At 34.6% G+C, this 20263-nt stretch overlaps 1 protein-coding gene and 1 pseudogene across 1 annotated transcript; one reads left to right on the forward strand and one right to left on the reverse strand.

The window, feature by feature from the left end:
• Positions 1 to 1171: 1171 nt before the first annotated feature.
• Positions 1172 to 2116, reverse strand: LOC134377305 (olfactory receptor 52M1-like). The gene has a single exon (XM_063095956.1). The coding sequence runs from the start codon at positions 2114 to 2116 to the stop codon at positions 1172 to 1174; it is 945 nt and encodes a 314-aa protein (XP_062952026.1).
• A 13137-nt stretch (positions 2117 to 15253) lies between these two features.
• Positions 15254 to 16154, forward strand: LOC134376312 (olfactory receptor 52A1-like; annotated as a pseudogene).
• Positions 16155 to 20263: the final 4109 nt, after the last annotated feature.

Genomic DNA, 20263 nt, shown 5'->3' on the forward strand with positions numbered 1-20263 from the left:
TTCTGATCCTGATTTCTTAGTTAAGGAAAGTATAACAAATATGTCAAGTTCTCCAAAATAGAAAACTTTACATTGTCACCAAATTTGAATTATGAACTGAGTATTGGTGAACTTAGAGATGTTAGTTTTTGGTTAGTTATGCATGTGAGTTTCTAAAGCTAATAAGCAAGGAGTGGTGGTGAAAATTTTAACAGCACAAGTATCCAAACAACAATTTTTACAAATCAAAAACATGAAACAAAACCCACAGGAATTAGAAAAATGAGACATGGATAACCGGCCTGGGAAAATAGTGACAATGAGCTAAAGAAGGAACTAAATCTTTGGTACAGGGGTATTAAACAGAAGTATTTCAACATTGTTGTTAATACCATGTTTCAGGTCATGTGTATTCATAGTGGATTGCGGATCACCTAATCAAATGAAACCCAATGCATATGATAGCCTGATAATATGTCAGTTTTGACCACTAAATATGAAACTTGGAATTCATGACCTCAATTTTTAGCAGTCAATAGACTCCAGAATATTGACTTATTTTATAAAATATACTTCTATCAGCTTTTCTCTAGAAAACACAGCAACCATAACACCAAAACGGGAGACTTCGTGTTTGTTTCATTATTTTTTAGGATGCACTTCTTCTACCAATTTTTAATATTTATGTATTATTACTCCTATTCCTTATCTGGATCAATAAAAAACCTTCAGTTTGATTCCATTAGAGAACAGGCACAATATTCATAACCTGTCCTATAAAATCACAGCCACACACATAAATGAAATTGTTTCAAACTGCCAGGTGTATAATATCCAACACTTAGTGCTCTAGATAATTTTTTAATTAATTTTTTTTTCTTCTATAGTGTTTACATATTATTTTTTGCCTTCCTGCACTGTTCACTCTCTATTCATAATTATCCTTCAAAAGATGTATAGTCAGAGGAAGATTAACAATCTCTTTTCCAATATTTACTGAATGAAAAAGCTGAAACAACTTGTTGAGTTAAACTTTTTTTTTTGAAATTTACAAACATCCAGTAAATAACAGAACTTCAAGATTATGAATGCATTCAGGTTATGGGAATGCGAGCTGTTTGTCATCTTCCCTACTTCATCTCTTGTATTTATGATTAGTCTTAAGTCATCTCTTTTATTGATCCAACTAATATCAAGCAACATTGATCCTTAGCGTTCTGAAAACATTATCACGTATTTTCTTGGTCCTTACTCCATACACGATGGGGTTGAGAAAAGGGGGCACCAAAAGGTACATATTTGCAATAAAAATATGAACATGTGCAGGCACATTTTTCCCAAAACGGTGAGTGAAAATAGAAAATCCTGCTGTGGAATAGAAAACAAGAATGACACAGACATGGGAGCCACACGTGCCCAGAGCCTTAAAGCTAGCTTCTCGGGATGGCAGGTGGAACACAGAGCGGAGGATGAAGGCATAGGATACAGCAATGAGGACAGCATCACAGGAACCGATGATGGAAGCCATACTGAGGCTGTAACGCTTGGTGGACCCTGTGTCTACACATGCCAGCTTCACCACAGCCATGAACTCACAGTAGGTGTGGGCAATGATTCGTGTTCTGCAGTAGGGCAGCTGCTTGAGCAGGATGGGGTGTGGAGAAAAGAAGGCTATGCCCCGAACCACCACGATGATACCTATTATGGTGATTCGAGTGTGAGTGAGAAAGGTGGCATGGTGCAGTGGGTCACAGATGGCCACATAGCGGTCAATGGCCATCGCCAGGAAGAAGCCTGACTCCATGGTAGTAAAGCTGTGGATGAAGAACATTTGGGCCAGGCATGCATCAATAGCAATGTCATGGGCTCCGAGCCAGAAGAGGCAGAGCATGCGGGGCATTGTGGATGTGGAGAGGACCAGGTCAGTGAGTGAGAGCATGCACAGAAAGAGGAACATGGGCTCGTGGAGGCTGCGTTCTGCCCTCACCACGGCCAGGATGGTGACATTCCCCACGACAGCCACCATATACATAGAGCAGAATGGAATCCCAATCCAGATGTGCAGATGTTCCAGTCCTGGGATGCCCATCAGCAAAAAGGTGACAGGAGATGGACGAGAAGTGTTGAGAGGAGGCATGATGTCTTTTCTCCCCCTTGCTTTCTCTTTGTTCTTGTGAAGATAAAGCTGCTATGCCAAGATGATCACAACAAGATGCTGAAAAATATGGAGATTTGTTCAGCAGGAACTTTATCTGCTGTTAAAAACAATTCAAATTTATCATCTGAGGTATTTAAATTCACTAGCAGCAGAATAATAAAATTAGTAACCACAGGCCAAATTACTGTATTTAGTAGTAGGAAAGACTATACTGTTATCATTTCATATGATCACAGGTACCTATAAATCACTTTGTCCATTCATTTCAGTAAAAGATTCTACCTAAAGTCATACTACTGCTTAATTCAACAATTATTTACTGAGTATAGTTACTGTATAAAAAACATGTTCTAGGCACTGGAAATAAAGAAATGGACATATCTTGGAGGTAACAAGAAAAACTCAAGCACCATAAAATGAGGAATAGTGACTAGTGTGCGTGGGTGTTAAATTGGATAGTGAGAATGTCACATTTAAGTTAGTGCTTGAATGATGGAGTTTAAACTGTTCAGAGTCTGGGATATTACGCATTCTGGTAGTGAAAATATCAAGAAAAATTGCTACTAAGTAGGAACCAACAGGAAGAGACAAAAAAGCTGGTGCTTATGGAACTTAATGAAAGGAAGAATGTTGTAGGAGGTAAGGCCTATTTATACCCATTATAAACTTCCTGTCTTCCCTTTTTCCTCTGCCCCTTGTACAGAAATATCAAGCACATCAACAATTATCTGCAGAATGTTGTAAACTTCTCTGCTTCATTTTCTTTTATGAGGACTTTCTGAAATATACCTATTTTTGCATCAATTTAATCAGAGCCAAATCTGTTACAGATAACAATCCAGTGACTTGCCATGTTTTTCGTCTATATCTTATTGTAATTTCTCCATAACATCATTTCTACATAGTATTTTCTTTGTTTTTCCTTTCTGCTCCACTAATTGTAGCCACCAGAGAGCTGTATGCCTAACATATTCACTGCTTTACTGAAAGTGCTGAATCTGGTGTCAGTTATTAGTTGCCAGTAAGTATATTTTGGCTATATAAATGCAATACAGAGTATTGGAAAGTGCACACACTGGTTTATGAAACACCTTTTTCCCCCCTGCAAATATTTATGATATAATCTTTGTGATGTCATCTCCCCGAAAATACCAACCTGTAGTTGAGTCCAGAGGTCACAAGGTATTCCTATTCTTGTTACTTCAATAGATTCATACAGTATGAAATACAGTTAGAATGAAAGATGACTCTCACTCCTATGATATCCTTTAAAAAAGATCTGTGTTTCCTAGAATCTACTTGTTTCTTTATTTCATCCATGGGTGATGCGAAATGTGTATTCCCTTTTTTCAAAGATTTTTATCTCTTCCCTTGAATGTAGATCACTAGAAAAAGAAAACAAAATATTTTGGGGGAGGGAACCTCATGTCTTTTAAAGTTTTTCTTAGGTCATTCAGGCTAGTTTCTTTCCAACCCTCTCTCATTTCATAAAAACTTTAATTAGCTCTTAAAAAACTGATTCAGAGGCATGAAACAACCTAAACACATAGCTCTATATGTAGTGATTTTAACAAGGTAGTCTCAGAGGATAAGTGAGAATATCGTTTCACACAAACAGGTCCCTATGGAATCAATGGGAGAAAGAAGATTTTTCTTTTACCTGAACATGGTTATTGAAAATAAACAAAATTTCGGGGAAAATAACTTACGTGTGCATTTCCTTGGGTTTATTCCTGAACATTTAGGTATTCCTCAGTAGTTTTATAAAATATAATTTGTCAACCACTTAACAGGACTGGCCCTGAAGGATACTGAAAATACACGAAACACTTTATTACTTTAATTAACCCTACATAATTCCAACATCGACTTAGGCCAGAAATCGAAAACACCAGAAGATACATAGAGGGATGATGAATTTAAAGTGTTAAAATAAAAACCTATATGACAAAAATGTCTTTCAAAATAAGGGATAAATTAAGATATTCATGGATAAACAAAAGCTGAAGGAGTTTTTTACTGCTATGCCTGTCCTACGAGAAATATTAAAGGGACTACTTCATGTTGAAGTAAAGAAAAGCTAGAGAGTAACCCAAAGCTATACAAAGATATAGAATTTCCCAGTAAAGATAAACACATGGATGAATATATAAAAACAATATTATCATGACTATGCTACTATCAAGGGGATCAAAATCAACTAAACACAAAGGAAGGCAGTGTGTAAGAAAATGAGCGGCAAAAAAAGCTATAAGACATAAAACAAACAAACAAACAAACAAATAACAAAATGGCAACAGTATGTCTTCCCCAAAGTGTATGTACCTTGAATGTAAATGTTTTAATCTTTCCAGTGAAAACAAATGAATTTGAAAAAATGATACAAACAACAGAATCCAATTATGCTATTTAAGAGACATATCCTTAAAATCTACTAACATATTTAGGTTGAAAATGAAAGGATAGTACTAGATATGACATGCATGTAGTAACCAAAAGAGAAGAGTAATAGCTAAGCTAATATCCAAAATATCAGAAAAAACAGAGTTAAAGTCAAAAAATTTTCCAAGAGACAAGGACATTATATAATGATAAAAGCCCAATTAACCAAGAAGAACAACAATTATAAACATATATTCACCAAAGCTCAGAGCTTCTAAATATATGATGTTGACAGAATTGAGGAGAAAAATAGCAAGTTCTACAATAATCATAGGAGGTTTCATTACCCCACTTTTAATAATGAATAGAACAAACAGAAGATTAATAAGAAAACAGAGGACTTGTACAACATTGTATACTAATCACCTAGTAGTCACATGCAGAACATTTCACCCAACAATAGCAGGATGCGTATTTTTCTTAATGCACATGGAATCTTGTCCAGGATAGACCAAATGTTTGGGCACAAAATAAATCTTAATATATTTAAAAAGGTCAAAGTCATTCAAAGTATATTTTCCTTTTTTAAAATTTTTTTTCTTTTGTCTTTGTTTGTGACCGGTAAGGGGATCGCAACCCTTGGCTTGGTGTCATCCACACCACGCTCAGCCAGCAAGCACACCGGCCATCCCTATATGGGATCTGAACCTGCAGCAGGAGCGCCACTGCACTCCCAGCACCGCACTCTCCCAAGTGCACCACAGGGTTGGCCCTCAAAGTATATTTTCTAATCACAATGAAATGAAATTAGAAATCAATAGAAAAGAGAAGCTAAAAAATCCACAAATGCATGAAAACTAAATGACATATTCTTAAACAACCAATGAATCAAAGAATAAATCACAAGGGAAATTAGTAAATACCTTGAGGAAAATTAAAAAGAAAACACAGCATAAAAGTATGGGATGCAGTGAAATAGTATTAAGAGGAAAATATATAGCTGTGAAATGCTTATGCTAAAAGAAAAGAAAGAACTCAAATCTACAACCTAAATTTACACCTGAAGGAATCAGAAAAAGGAGGACAGATTAAAAATAAAGCTAACAGAAGGAAGGAAATAATAAATATTACAGCACAGATGTACAAAATAGAGAACAGAAAAAAAAAAAAAAAAACCACTAGAGAAAATCAATGAAACCAAGCACTGGTTCTTTGAAAATATAAAAAAGATTGATAAATATTTAGCTGAACTGATGAAGAGAAAAAGAAAGAAGACTCAGATAACTAAAATGAGAAATAAAAAGCAAGCACCACAACCTATTATACAGAAATAAAAATGATTTTAAAAATTGAATAATTTAAATGAATTAGAGTCATTTCTAGAAACCCCAAATACCAAGACTGAATCATAAAAAAAGACAATATAGATAAAACTATGACTAGTAAGGAGATTGAATCAATAATTTAAAAAAAACAAAATACAAAATGAACATCTCAACAAGGAAAAGCATAGGACAAGATTATTTCACTGGTAAATTCCACCAATTTTAAAGGATAATTAACACCTCCTCAAACTTTTCCAAAAATTTGAACAGGAGGGAGCACTTCCAAATTCACACTGTGAAGTCAGGATTATTCTGATATGAAAACCAGGCAGAGACACTACAGGAAAATAAAACTACAGACCAATAGGCCTGATGAGCATTGATGCAAAAATCCTCAGCAAAACACTAGCAAATCAAAATCAATGCCATAGTAAAATGATTATATCTTGTAATGCAAGGGTGTATCAACATATAAAAATTAGTCAGTGGGATTGTCCTGGGTTGAATGTCCCCCCTAAACTTAATTCTCACTGTAACTGTTGAGGGTGGGAAATCCTATTGTGGTGGTTGAAGGGTGAGGCCTTGAAGAGGTGATTGGATTGTAGGACTGTGCAGTAAAGAATGGATTAATAATGGTGGTCAGGGGTGTGGTACTGAGGGCTTTAATAAAAGGAAAGTGAATGAGGAAGTTGCTATTTGCTATCTCTCTCTGCTCTGCCATTTAACAATGTGATACCTGCATCATTGTTTCCACCACTGAGATCCTCATCAGATATGTTCACTGGACTTTGGACTTCCAACCCTCCAGGACTGTAAGAAATAAATTTAGTTTTCTAATAAATCAATCAGGTCTGAGTATTTTGTTATAATCAACAGAAATGGACAATTATAGAAAATAGACCACATGAACATAATAATGGATTACAAACTCATAATTATTTCAATTAATTATTAATTCAGAAAAAGCACTTGAAAATTTTGACATTTTGACATCATTTCATGAAAAAGAAAAGAAAAAAAAAAAACCTCAGCAAAATAGAAGTTGAAGGAAACCACCTCAATATAATAAAAGCGATGTCTGGGGAAAACCCACAGCAAATGTCGAACTTAATGATGAGAGAATGAAAGCTTTTTCTGTAAGATCAGGAAGAATCCAAAGATGTCCATTTTTACTTCTTCTATTTAACTAAATAATGCTAGAAGACCTAGACAGAGCAGTTAGGCAAGAAAAGTAAATAAAAGGCATACAAATGGAAGGGGAAGAAGTAAAATTATCTCTGTTCTCAGATGACACAATCTTATATATGGAAAACTTGGAAATTATACACATACATTCACACACACACAATAGTTAGAACAAATAAATGAGTTCATTGAAGTTGCAGAGTACAAAATCAACAGGTAAAAATCAGTTGCATTTCTATACACTAACAATAAACATTCCAAAAGGGAAACTACAACAAACAAACAAACAAACAAAAAAACCATTTCATTTATAGTAGCATCAAGAAGAATAAAATACTTAGAAGTAAACTAACCAAGGATGTAAAACACTTGCATACTGAGAAATACAAAAATTTGCTGAAAAAAATAACTAAAGAAGATGCCAATAAATAAAAAGACATCCCATGTTGAGAGACTAAAAGACCTAATATTACTAAGATGATGATACTACCCAAAGCAATATACAGACTCAATTCAATCTCTGTTAATTTGCATTGATGATTTTTGCAGGAATGAAAAAAAATCCTAAAATTTATATGGAATCCAGAGGGACACCAAATAGAAAAACAATGTTGAAAATAAAAGTTGGAGGACTCACACTTCCTTACTTCCAAAAGTTACTACAAGCTACACTAATCAAAATAGTGTAGGACTGGTTTAAAGATAGACATACAGACAGTAAAATAGAACAGAGAGCCCAGAACTAAACCCTAAACCCTCACAACTACGGGTATACGGTCAAATAATTTTGACAAGGTAGCCAATACAATTCAGTGGGAAATGGGAGGACAGTCCTTTCAAAAAATGGTTTTGGGAAAACTGTATATCCATATGAAATAAAATCAAAAAGCAAAACTGAAGTTGAATTTTTATCTTACATCACATACAACAGTAAAGTCAAGATTGATTAAAAAATCTACATGAACAACTAAAACTATAAAAGTTTTAGAAGAAAACCTTGGTGGAAAGCTTCATTACACTGGATTTGGCCAAGAATTTTTGGCTGTAACACCAAAGGAATAAGAAACAAAAGTAAAATTACATAAATTGGACCCCATTAAAATCACAAAATTTTGTGCATCAAAGAACACAGTAAACAGAGCAAAAAGGCAACCCCTTGCCTGAAATAAAATTTTTGAAGTCTTGGATCTAATGAGGGATTAATATTCTAATACATAATGAACTCAGAAGACAATGACAAAAACAATCACAAAATAACCTGATTAAAAAAAAAAAAAACCTGATTACAAAATGGGCAAAGGACTTAGACATTTCCCTGAGAAAGCTATACAAATGCCCAACAAACACATATAAAGGTACTCAACATACTTAATCACTTGGGAAACAAATCAAAACTACAATGAGGCAACATTTGGGATGGCTATTATTTAAAAAATAAGAAAAAAAACAAGTTTTGATGAGGATATGGAAAAATTGGAATGTTTGTGAACTGCTGGTGAAATGTAAAATAGTGCAATTGTTATTTAAACAGTATATACACACACAAACATGCTCTGATGCCAACCTGCTTCCCTGAATGTATCTCCCACAATATTCCATATTACATTCAACTGTCATCACATTTTAATTGGTATAGATCTCTACAATTTGTTTTGTGATCCCCTTCATCTGCTAATGGAATCCTTCTGCTTGAAATTCCTCATTGAATTTTTCACTCAATTTTCTCCAGGTTAAAGTTTAAGACACTACTCTAATGAAATCTAAGAATAAGTAAAACTAATATTTGATAAAAATCAATAAAAAATCTACTTGCCTGTAGCAAAGAGAAAAGTTGGAATAGGGCATAAAGGAACATTCTGGGGTATTGGAAGTATTCATATCTTATTTTTGGTGATGGTTACTCAGTAGTATACACTTGTCAGATCTTATCAGACTGAATGTTTAAAACCGATTATTCTTTTGATGGATATTTGAATTTTCATTTTAGCATTAGTATGCAAATACAGCTACAAAAAATCACAAAATAAATCTTACCATGGACTTAGTGCTTGTTTATCTTGAGTAAATACCAAATAGTAGAATTGTTGGTGCATAAAGTAGATTTGTATATCTTACAAAGGAAACTTTCAGTAGAGAAAAAAGATGAAACCATATTAACATGGCATGTGACAAAGAAAAAAATGAATATAAACTATTATCTCAAGAACATAGCTATAAAGCAGAACAGGCAAAGTCTCTGAAATATTTCTGGGAAATAGATTATATGATTTTAATTATAATTTAACATTGTATATGAATATAGAAAGAATAAGAGGAGATGAGTTAAATGTACCAGAGAGTATAAACGATTGATGAGGCTTGGCCCTGAGGAACTGAGTGAGATACAACAACAACAACAACGAAAAAGCATGCATTGGGGAAAGGAGGACAGCCTCTTTGGTAAGTGGTGCTGGGATAACTGGACATCCCTATGTAGAAGAATGAAACTTGACCCGTGCCTCTCGCCGTATACCAAAATCAATTCAAAACAGATTAAAACAAATCAAAATGGATTAAAGACTTATATATAAGACCTGAAATGATAAAACTACTAAAAGAAAACATAGGAACAACACTTCTAGAAGTAAGACTGGGCAAAACTTTATGAATAAGAACTCGAAAGCACATGCAACAAAAGAAAAAAATAAACAAATGGAATTATATCACACTAAAAAGTTTATGCACAGCAAAAGAAACAGTTAATAGAGCATAGAGAATGGTAGAAAATATTCACAAATTATGCATCTAACAAGGGATTAATATCCAGAATATGCAAGTAACTCAAACAACTTAACAGTAACAAAAATGAATGAATGAATGAATGAATGAATGAATAAATAAATAAATAAAGTAACCTAATTTAAAAAATGGGCAAAGGGACTGAATAGACATTTCACGAAGGACAATATACCAATGGCCAATAGACACATGAAAAAATGCTACATCATTCAGCATAAGGTAAATGTAAATCAAAATCACATTGAGATATCATCTCAAATCAGTTACACTGCCATTATAAAAATGACAGAGAAAAACAAAAGCTGGTGAGGAAGTGGAGACAGGGGAACACTTCTACACTGTTGGTGGGACTGTAAATTAGTTCAGCCATTAGGGAAAACAGTATGGAGGTTCCTCAATAACTACAGACAGAACTGCCATTAGATCCAGCAATCCCCTGCTGGGAGTATAACCAACGGAAAAGAAATCGTAATGTCGAAGAAAATACCTGTACTCCCATGTTTATTGCAGCTCTATTTACAACAGCTGAATTATAACCAAACTAAATGTCCATTGAAGGACAACTGGATAAGGAAAATATGGTATAAAAATACTCAGTGGAATAGTACTCTGCCATAAAAAAGAATGAAGTTCTGCCATTCACAATAATATGGTTGAACTTAGAGAAAATTACATTAAATGAAATAAGAGGCATAAAAAGAGAAATACCACATGTCCACACTCATACGTGGGAGCTAAAACAAAATAAACAAATAAACAAAAAAAGAAAGAAAAGTTCAACAATTACAATAATAAAACAGGGAAAAAAATCCCGAGAAAACTGAGAAAAAATAATAGAAGAAAAATGAATATGACAACCGATAGTACCTGAAAATATTTTGTTCTCTTCTTTCAAATCAAATTAATGTTTTACATATAATGAGGCTTGACAAACAATTCTAAAACTGGACAGCTATTGACAACATAAGAATAGCAAAAAACTAAACATAAACCAATCAGTGTATTTTCACATGAGGCTTGAGAGTGTCAGATATTTGAGCCACATTCTTAGAAAAAAAACTCTATGTGCAAACCATGCCTACATTTTGGTCGTTATCACCTAAAACGCTGCTACCTGGGAGCCTGCCTGAGGAAGGCAGTTTTTCAGCTTCTTATTGCAGTCAGTGAATTTCTAGCCTTCAATGGCAAATGAGTGAACTACTACAGCTCTGAAGGTAGAAGAACGGCCTACATTTAAAATCCGCAGGGTGGTGGCAGAGAAAACACATTATGGATACTGTTCTATAAAACTTGTTATCTGGGGATTTTGAGCAAACTACTAATAATACTGGACATGCATTATTAAGGAAGTTAGTCTCAACCTCTATCAATTGATAGAGGAGATAATTATGGGTTATCTGAAGTCTCAATCAACAGAGGAAACTTGGAAAATCTTATCTCTGAAAAAAAAATGTGTTTAAATTTCATTCAAACCTGAAAGATATTATAAAATCACGGGCAACAGGGGTAACATTCATTAAACTAGTGATAGTAATAATAGCAGCACAATTGTGTTTCTATACAGAATAGCTCCTGATGACAGAGGATAGAAAAGATAGTCTTCAGTTCCACATCTTAAGAAATCTCCATCTCTCATATTCATTTGATCTCACTCCTAACGAGCTCTGAATCAACTTGCCCTGAATGTGACCCCAGACCAGATATTTCCTAGCTCTCATTCCTGGGAGACCCCTCTCTTCTAAAAGTCAGAAAACTTTCTAACTCTGTTTTCCAGGTCTGAGACCAACTTGCTCCTGGTAAGAAGTCTGGGGTAATGATACTCTAGAGACATCTGAAGGATAGAGATGCTGTCAGATCAGGCTAGGCTTTAATGAAAGCACAGTGACTCTTCCATTAATGTCAACATTTGCTGAAAATTTTGGTGAAAACGCATTAATGCAATTAGCCTATTCACGTGCCAGACCAGTCCTAGGCTCAAACTAGGCAAGTTTCTTCCTCTACAAATTAGGCATTGCGAGAGAATAAGGGGCTGTGATAGCAGTTTATTTTAGAAAAAAATTGATGGAATAGGGGTTTTAATCCCTTGTGTTTTCTCTGTTTTTATAATTCTTCATTACGGAAAAGGTTAAGGAGCTAGATTAATGTAACTTAGATTTAAAATAATTTCATAGGTAATTAGTAATATCTTCTTGCATTTCCGGCCTCCAAATACATAATTACATAAGCAAGTTTGTACCCAAACTTTCTGGAATCTAATCAAATGGATCCCGATTAACTCTAGTGTTCTCTGATTTACTGAAAATGAAAAAGGATAATTTAGAGGCAACCTGCTGTGGAACGGTGGCAAGTGGTCGAGTAATGTAGAAAGTGGGAGAAAGGCAGGAAAAATCACATGTCTTGAAAATATTTCGTGTCAGATCTTTTGCCCAGCAGTTCAGTCTTCTTCCTGTCAAGGCAAAGAATACCCCAACCTCCATTTTGCCCTCTTACCTCTGTTGAAGATCACATGCTATTACATCTATTCTTTGTCTTCCACTTAGTAAGAATGAGACAACCCTTTATGTGAAACAGACTATTTTAAAAAGATGAGGGTCATAAAGTCCATACCCTGTTACCTCCTAGAAACTGGGTTTAAGGAAATTTAAATGCATGCATTTCCACATTAAATGTTTATGTACTCACAGAGCCTGCAAAGGAGGGGTAACTATTACAAAGTTTTTTCCCTTAAATAATCTTTTTAAGTTCAGAAACATTTGAAAAGTAGTTAGGATGTTAACTTTTTATTTTGACTCTGATTAGATGATTACTTGGACGAATCACCAATCTTATATATGACATGCTGTAGAAAAGATTTTTGGCTGTAGAATTTTCCTCTTCTCATAGAGCTTACTTCATCTCTCATAAAAAAGTTTTCACTACTCAATGTTTTTCTTTCTTCTCTCCCCAATATTCCACCACGCGTTTCTAACTTGACAAAATAACAGGCTTTACATAAACTACCATATATTGAGTATTTGAATTGTTTCAGACATTGATATGTTGTATTAATCCCACATTTAACACTGGAGTAAGTGAGGTTAGTAGTGTCCTTAATTTACAGATGAACAAACTGTGGGTAAGGTACTTAGGCAAGATTCCATATATGATAAGTGGGGGATCTAATATTCACAGCTGGGTAATCTTTCTGATTTCCAAGCCCTTAATTTTAAGCACTTGCTGAATACTAGGCAAGTAATCTGATAAGTGCAGTATCATCTACTGGTGGGGGTAAATATAAAATTTATTTTAGCCTTCAGACTGTTAAGAAATTATTGAGTGTTTAAGGAAATACTGACAGCTTTAGCTTATGAAACTCTTTCTGTTTCAGCTTCTATAATTTCTGACAACTCACATTTATGAGTATTAGAAACATTGTCCATATATTTCACCATTTCTCCCACCACATAGCTTCAAATGCCAGAAGTAGACATCTAAGAAAATTCTTTTTCTCAACCATGTTTATTGCTTTAACCCATTTTTATGGCTATTCTGACCACAGTTAACTCATTAATGTTCTTGCAGGATCACAAGCAAAGATATCGCCGTGTCCCTCCATCATTTTTTCTTTTCATATTAGAATTACTGTACAAAAAAATTCTTTTATATTCCTACACACCACATGTACTTCATGTGAAAATGAAATAGCTGACTTGCTGACATCATTCAAGAAATTAGGGTAATGGTACTTTAGGGGCAGAGATTTTCACTGCTACTCAGAAAGGGTTTCCTTTTCTAAGGCGTGTGGGTATAACCAGATCAGAGGAAATCTCTTTACTGGAGGTGATGGCATCAGTGTTTAGGTATGAACAGATTGAAGCAAAATTTGGATTGGTTCAAAAATTAGAGTGATTAATGAAAATCAGACTAACGGGATAAGAAGGCTTTGTTAATTTGAATCAGCTCCAAAAAGAAAATGAGTAAAAATCTGTAACGATCGTAGAACTAGGGAGGTACTATGGGGTGTGCATTGTATTTAAAGAATCTTCAAAACTCAAATCACAGCTAATTATTCTTAGTATATTGTAAAGCTATTAAAAAGAGAAATAAGAGTCCTTAATGCAAAGCAGAATATGCAACCTACCCAGAGTTCAAGCAGTCTAGTGATCTGCTGACCCATACACACACACACACACACACACACACACACACACACACACACACACACACACACACACACACACACACACACACACACACACACACACTCTCTTATGCTAATCCAGTTTCAGGGTCTGTCTATAATACTAAGGTTCTGCTTTCAACCGCACATGACTCGATTTTAAGATGTCCATTTTTCTTGAATTTGGTACCTCTACAATCTTTTTTTTTCTTTTGTTTTAAATCTTCTAAACTCAGTATGTGATGATCAAATCGATATTATTAGCATGTTCATCGTGACAAATTTCAATTACTCTTTGTGTCCCTTACTCAATTACCATACTCAGTACCCCATAAATATGTATAAGCAATTGTTTCAACTGATAAAATAAATTAAAAATAAATTAAAATAAAATTTTCAAAAGAAAATCTCCTAAGCCCCGATTAAAAACAAAAAACAATACAAGTCTTTCTATTTCACATTTATTGTTGCACTCAATGAATCTGCCCTAAACATAAACAGACATTAACTCATTAACAGAACCAACTTCTGCTTGCTGTCTCTAAATGAATATTATTGTCTTAAAATCTCCTCTAGGGGCCACACACAGTGCCAAGAAAAATAGTGGATTATTCAATATTTTGATGAAGGAATAAGCTAATATAAGACAACTAAAACTTTCCTCTAACAAACCTCTTAAGAGAAAGATTGCCAGTGACTCAAGAACAAATAGCTCAGGTCCCACGGCCAGGAGCACCATGGCTAATGGTGAAGGCTCTCATAGGATTATGTACTAATGCACACAAGGCAACACAAACGGGATTTCTTCTGGACACCAAGGCTTCCAGGAAAATTCCTAACTGCAGTAAAATTGGGCTGGTTTCTAGAAGAAGACACAGAAGGAACAGCTAATGGTGGATTTTCAGCCAAATAAGTCTAGAGATTGTGCGACATGCTAAAGATCAGTGTTCTCCATGTCAAGTTTCCATTTCCACAAGAGTTAAGTAAGAAATCCTGAAACACTCATATGTTTTGCCTCCTATGTGGCTGGAGTGAAGGTTTTACATGATTGTTTGCTTCCACTGTCTTAACATGTATTGTAGAACCTCAGAATAATCTGGCCAAACTGCCATCCAAAGCAGTGAACTTATTTGCTCAATGCCCCATATGGTTTAATGATAGTGGTTGCCTGATAGTGGCTGAATGATGAGAACTGAGAACTTTTCACTTTCTGTCGAAATTCTCTTCTGCATGTATCGGAATCAGTGGTGAGAAGACCGAATACCAACTTCTTATGCAGTTGTCAACATGTCACATTTGAACCCCAGAACTGTGACCTTAATTAGCATTCCTGGACTAGAGCACATGCAGTTTTGGATTGGGTTTCCTTTTTTTGCCATATGCCTACTGACTCTTTTGGGAAATATCACCCTACTTATCATCGTTCCTACAGAATGTAGCTTGCACCGGCCCATATACATCTTCCTGGCTGTGCTGGCAGCCACTGACACAGGATTCTGTGCAGCCATTGCTCCCCAGATGTTGCCCATCTTTTGGTTCAGCTCTTGCTCCATGGCCTTTGATGCCTGGCTAGCCCAGATGTTCTTCATCCATGCCTTGCAGTGCATGGAGTCTGGTATTCTGTTGGCATGGCCTTTGACCACTACATTGCCATCTGTGATCCTTTGAGGCACACATCCACCCTCATGCTTTCCATCTGGGGTTGCATGATGGTTGTGGTGGCAATCCGAGCTACAGCGCTTGTTGGTCTGTTACTCATTTTAATTCAAAGTCTGCATGTTTTCCATTCCATTCTTATTGCTCACTTTTACTGTGAGCACATGGCCGTGGTCATGCTGGCTGCAGAAGACATCCAAGTCAATAAAACGTGTGGTCTTTTTGTGGGTTTTAATATTCTGGGATTTGACCTGATTTTTATATTCACATTCTATGTTCTGATTTTCCAGGCTGTTTTTTGTCTACACTATCAGGAGGCACGACTCAAAGCATTTAATACATGCACAGCTCATATTATTATTTTTCCTGAGTTTTATATCCTTGCCTTTTTCTCCTCTTCAGCCACTGTGTTGGACTTGTTGCCCCCTCTAACCACATTCTTCTGTCTACCATCTACCTCCTTGTGCCACCTGCACTTAACCCTATTATCTGTGCTGTAAAAAAAAAAAAAAAAAAAAAAGGTAATTCATAAGCATGCGGGTAAAGATTTTTCTGCTGAATCAAGGATCTCAGCAGTGATCTTTCAAATGTTTCTGGGCATGTAGAGAGTGGTGTTATTTCCTATGGATGGAGACAATTTGGACTCTGTGTGCTCATTGTTGAGGTTTCACATCATCACACTAAATCTTTATTAAAAATTGTGTTTAAATGTATATATAACATAAGATATTTCATTTTAACCATTTTTATACATACAATTCTGTGGAATTAATTACATTCACAATGATGTGTGACCATCACCTCTATTTCCAAAACTGTTCTGTCATTCTAAACGTGTACTCTATACTCATTATGCACTGAGTTCTCATTATTCCTTCCATGCAGTTTCATGCTGTATCTTAAATATGTTTGTTTTGCAAACTACAGCTACACTGATATAAAACATATTAAGGTAAAGACTGATATTAGCATCTATCTCTAATGTATTTGGCTTCTAATATAATCTTTATTATTTCTTTCCTTTTACTTTTCTGCATTTAATTCTCAGTTCTCTTTTTTTCTTGATAAGAAAGCTTTGGTTATTAATATTCAAAGCTCTCTTTTGGAATATGTGCATTTTCATGTATAAATTTATTCTAACCATTGATTTTGCTGCATGCTGTAGATTTTGACATTCTGCATTTTCATTCTTATTCAGTTAACAGTAAGAAAAATAGTCACTGTGATTTCTGTGTTAACTCATGATATTTTGAGGTATGTGCTGCTTGATTTGCAAATATTTAAAGACTTTTTTTATAACCTTTTGTTATTAAATTCTAAATTAATTTCATTGTGATCAGGGAATCCTTTTTACAATTTTAAATACTTTAAATACATTAAGATTTTCCTTTTGGACCAGTGTAAGGTCTATTTTGTATGCCCTAAAAATGAATGTATATTTTTTAGGAGTTTGTTCTGTTACTTTATATATATATATATATATATATATAAACAAGTCAATGTTCTGTTTATACCTCAAGAAATAAAGTAGAAAGAACAAATTATACTTAAATAAATTGGAAAATAGAAATAATAATGATAGAACAAAAAACAATTAAGTATAAAACAAAAGACAAGAACAAATCACTGACATAAGGAAAGAAGAAGAAGGTACATCAGTACATGCTATACACATTAATATATCAATAATAGGATATTGTAAATAAATCTGCGCCTATTAATTCAACAATGTAAATTAATAGCACAACTCTTGAAAGATTGGAAAATCTGAATACCCAATGAAAATACAAATGAAACTTTTATATTAAAACTTTCACATTAATCTGAAATACTTTCACTTGACAATTATATCAAACAAGTAAAAAATTATATAAACCTTGAAATAAACTTTTTTTAGAAAATGCAGGAGGAATAATAGCTCCAAGTTTATTTTATGAGGCCAGCATAGCTCTGATTTCAAAGATATTCATATTACAAAACCCATATTCATCATGAAAATAGACACAAAAATGTCTAACAAAATGTTGACAAATGAAATCCAGAAAAAACAATAAGAAAATAAATCACCATCAAGTGCACTCTATGTAGGAATAAAAGATTGCATTAGCAATCTGCAATTAACAATGTGAACTATATTCAAAAAAATCTTAGAAAAACCATATAACTATCCCACTTATATTTTAAAATATTTACAAAGTCAAGGGGAGTCAGACAGAATTCAGGAAAGATTACACACACACTCACACACACAAATCTATTGCTGACTTCAACATTAATGGTGAAATATTGAACACCTTTCTCTAAGTTCCAAAACAATTTAAGGGTGTCTGCTTCTAATACTTCCATCACATATTATGTGCGAGATCTTACCTAATATAATAAGGCAAAACAATATGGCAAATATTTAAATACATAAAATGAAAAACTGTACCTGTTTGCAGATGCTACTGTTCCCAAATTAGTAATTGCTAAGTAATTTACAAAAATTTATTAGCATTGAAAATGAATTAGGGATATACAAGATTATAGAAGTATACTTACATACATTTATATATATATATATTTAGACATACATATTGTGTGTAGTTTTATTATATACTTATTAATTTATTAATAAGAAATTAAAAATGCTCTGGATGAAATTATACTTCTCTTAAGATGGTTAAATTTTCTTTGGTAGGAAGATAGAAAATCAGTAGACTGACAGCTGCAGCAGGTGCCGACATGAGCTAAGACCCGTGAATCACCAGGGCTCAGTCTTAGGCCCTGGAAGGAAGTGCCCACATGCTGAGTAGGTGCCAAGGTGAGCTGAGACCCGAGTGGCAATGGGGGCTCAGTCTACAGCCATGGATTCTGGAACAGGAGCCAAGGTGGTGTAATATAGCCAGTGCCACACCTACTGTCACTGACAGCACAGTTCACCACCCCAGTAGCAGCCAGGGCCACTCTACAGGCAACCTTCCACTCACTCAACTACATCCATATAAGCAGAGTCAACAGTACAGCCTGCAAATAGAGAAGGAAATCTTTATCCTCACAGCCAACCCCAGAGTAATAGAAGAAGCAAGTCCTCTACCAGATGACCAAACACCAATGAAAAAATACTAGAACTACAAGCAAGAAGATATGACAACATCAAAGGAATACAGTAATGCTCAAATTCCAGAACCTATAGAACAGGGAATCCTTGAAATGTCTGAAATGGAATTCCAAGCAATAATCTTAAGAAAACTCAGACACAAAACAGTAGTCATTTAGAGAATACAACAAAACAAGAAAAAATATCCAGAATATGAAGGAGGAAATCTACAAAGAGACTAATGTCATAAAAAAGAGCATACCAGAACTCCTAGAAATGAAAGATTCACTCAATGAAATTAAAAAAAAAAAAAACACAACAGAGAGCTTGAGTAGCAGGGTAGCAGGGTAGAGCAAGCAGAAGAAAGAATTTCAGATCTCAAAGATGGTCTCTTTGAAATAACCCAGGCAGGAAAAAAAAAAAAAAAAAAAAGGAAAAAAGAATTAAAAGTAATGATGAAAATCTAAGAGAGAGAGCAGACAACCTCAAGTGCTCTAACATCTAAATTGTGGGTATTCCAGAAGGGGAGGTGAAAGGAAAAAGTATTGAAAACCTATTAAAGGGAATAATAACAGGAAACTTCCCAGGTGCAGGGAGAGATGCAGGACTTCAGATCCAGGAAGCTCAAAGGTCCCCAAACAGATTCATTCCAAAAAGATCCTCTTCGAGTCAGAATAGAGTCAAATTTGTAAAACTTAGAGACAAAGCGAGAATTCTAAAACAGCAAGAGAAAAGTGCAAGTCACCTATAAGGGAATCTCCATCAGACTAACAGCAGACTTCTCAACTGAAACCCTGCAGTCCAGAAGAAAGTGGGATGATACTTTCAAAATATGAAAAGAAAATAATTGCCAGCCAACAATTCTTTACCTAGCAAAGTTCTCCTTCAGAAATGAGGGAGCAATAACATATTTCCCAGACAAACAAAAACTCTGGGAGTTCACCATCACATCAACAGCCCTGCAAGAAATTCTCAAGGGAGTCCTTCATCTGGAATCTGAATAATGATGATCACTATCACAGATACACAAGAAAGAACAAATCCCACAGTCAAAACAAAAATGCCAGTGAGAAAGAGAAAGAAGCTAAATCATGCCACCTCAAATTTCCAACTAACATTGGAGAAGAAAAATAAAAGGTGAAGTAATGATCAAAAGATATTTAAAGCATCTGAACAAAAAGTAACTAAATGACAGGAATTAAACAATACCTGTCAATAGCTATCCTAAATGCGAATGAATTAAACTCCCCATTCAAAAGACACAGATTGATTGGATTGGATTGAAAACTAGACCCAAGTGTATGCTGTCTTCAAGAGACCTGTCTCACCTATAGAGATGCACATAGGCTAAGAGTGAAGAGATGGAAAAAGATATACCATGCAAATGAAAACCAGAAATGAGCAGGAATAGCTATTCTTACATCAGATAAAATAGAATTTAAACAAAAAAAACATAAAAAGAGACAAAGAAGGCCACAATATAATGATAAAAGGATCTATCCAACTAGACTACATAACAGTCTTAAATATGTATGCACCCAATACTGGAGCACCCAGATATA

The sequence above is a fragment of the Cynocephalus volans genome, chromosome 4, assembly GCF_027409185.1.
Source record: "Cynocephalus volans isolate mCynVol1 chromosome 4, mCynVol1.pri, whole genome shotgun sequence".
Taxonomy (NCBI): domain Eukaryota; kingdom Metazoa; phylum Chordata; class Mammalia; order Dermoptera; family Cynocephalidae; genus Cynocephalus; species Cynocephalus volans.